Source organism: Microtus ochrogaster, chromosome 1 (genome assembly GCF_000317375.1).
Source record: "Microtus ochrogaster isolate Prairie Vole_2 chromosome 1, MicOch1.0, whole genome shotgun sequence".
NCBI classification, from domain to species: Eukaryota; Metazoa; Chordata; class Mammalia; order Rodentia; family Cricetidae; genus Microtus; species Microtus ochrogaster.
The window spans coordinates 108,358,515-108,359,187 of NC_022009.1; the positions used below are offsets into that span (position 1 = coordinate 108,358,515).

The 673-nt window shown below is 38.8% G+C and overlaps 1 protein-coding gene across 1 annotated transcript in view; it reads left to right on the plus strand.

Moving 5' to 3' along the window:
- Positions 1-358: 358 nt before the first annotated feature.
- The window catches only part of Aadac (arylacetamide deacetylase), a 9,709-nt gene continuing 9,394 nt past the window's right edge, over positions 359-673 (plus strand). The window contains exon 1 of the mRNA XM_005344035.2: positions 359-522. Within this exon, the coding sequence (XP_005344092.1) occupies positions 382-522 (141 nt within the window). The 5' untranslated portion in view covers positions 359-381. The remainder of the gene's footprint in view (positions 523-673) is intronic.

Consider the following 673-nt stretch of genomic DNA (forward strand, 5'->3'; position numbering starts at 1 on the left):
CCCTTTGTCTTCTCTTAGTTTACAGTTGATGCGCACACTAGGTTTCCTGTTTCTTTCAATACAGTTTATACACAAAACACAGAGTCTGAAGGCATTATTTTTCTTATGGTTACATTTCTTTACAAAGTAGCATAGAAACATGATCTGGTTCCTAGATTGGAAGTATAACTTGGAGAGAGAAATTCTGTTTTGAAAACGCTTTGCCTGGGGATTAGGGTAAGAACAACGGGTTTTGGAGAGATTTTGCAAGAACCAATTGTGCAGTGGAATTTGTACTTAATAAGTTAGATAACACTTTACGGCAGGTTAAAATTCAACCTCCAAAATTTTGAAAACAGCTTCATTTGCTGTACTGCCAAAGTAGAATGAGCAGAGGAAAACATGGGGAGAACCATTTTGCTTCTCATGACTGTGGTCCTTGTAGCTTATTATGTTTATACCCCTCTTCCAGGTGATATTGAAGAGCCTTGGAAACTGATACTCGAAATAACGACAGGAAACCTTGAGCTATCTTACCAGGAAGTTTAAGCTCATCTTTCTTGAGAGATTGGTGTTGCATCATACCCCATTCAGTGCTGATAAAACCATGGAGGCCCTTTTCTACCTCTGATATCTTGTGCAGGCCCTCCTAGAATGGTAAAAGCTAATCAGGAGAAAGACAATTTCCTGATTA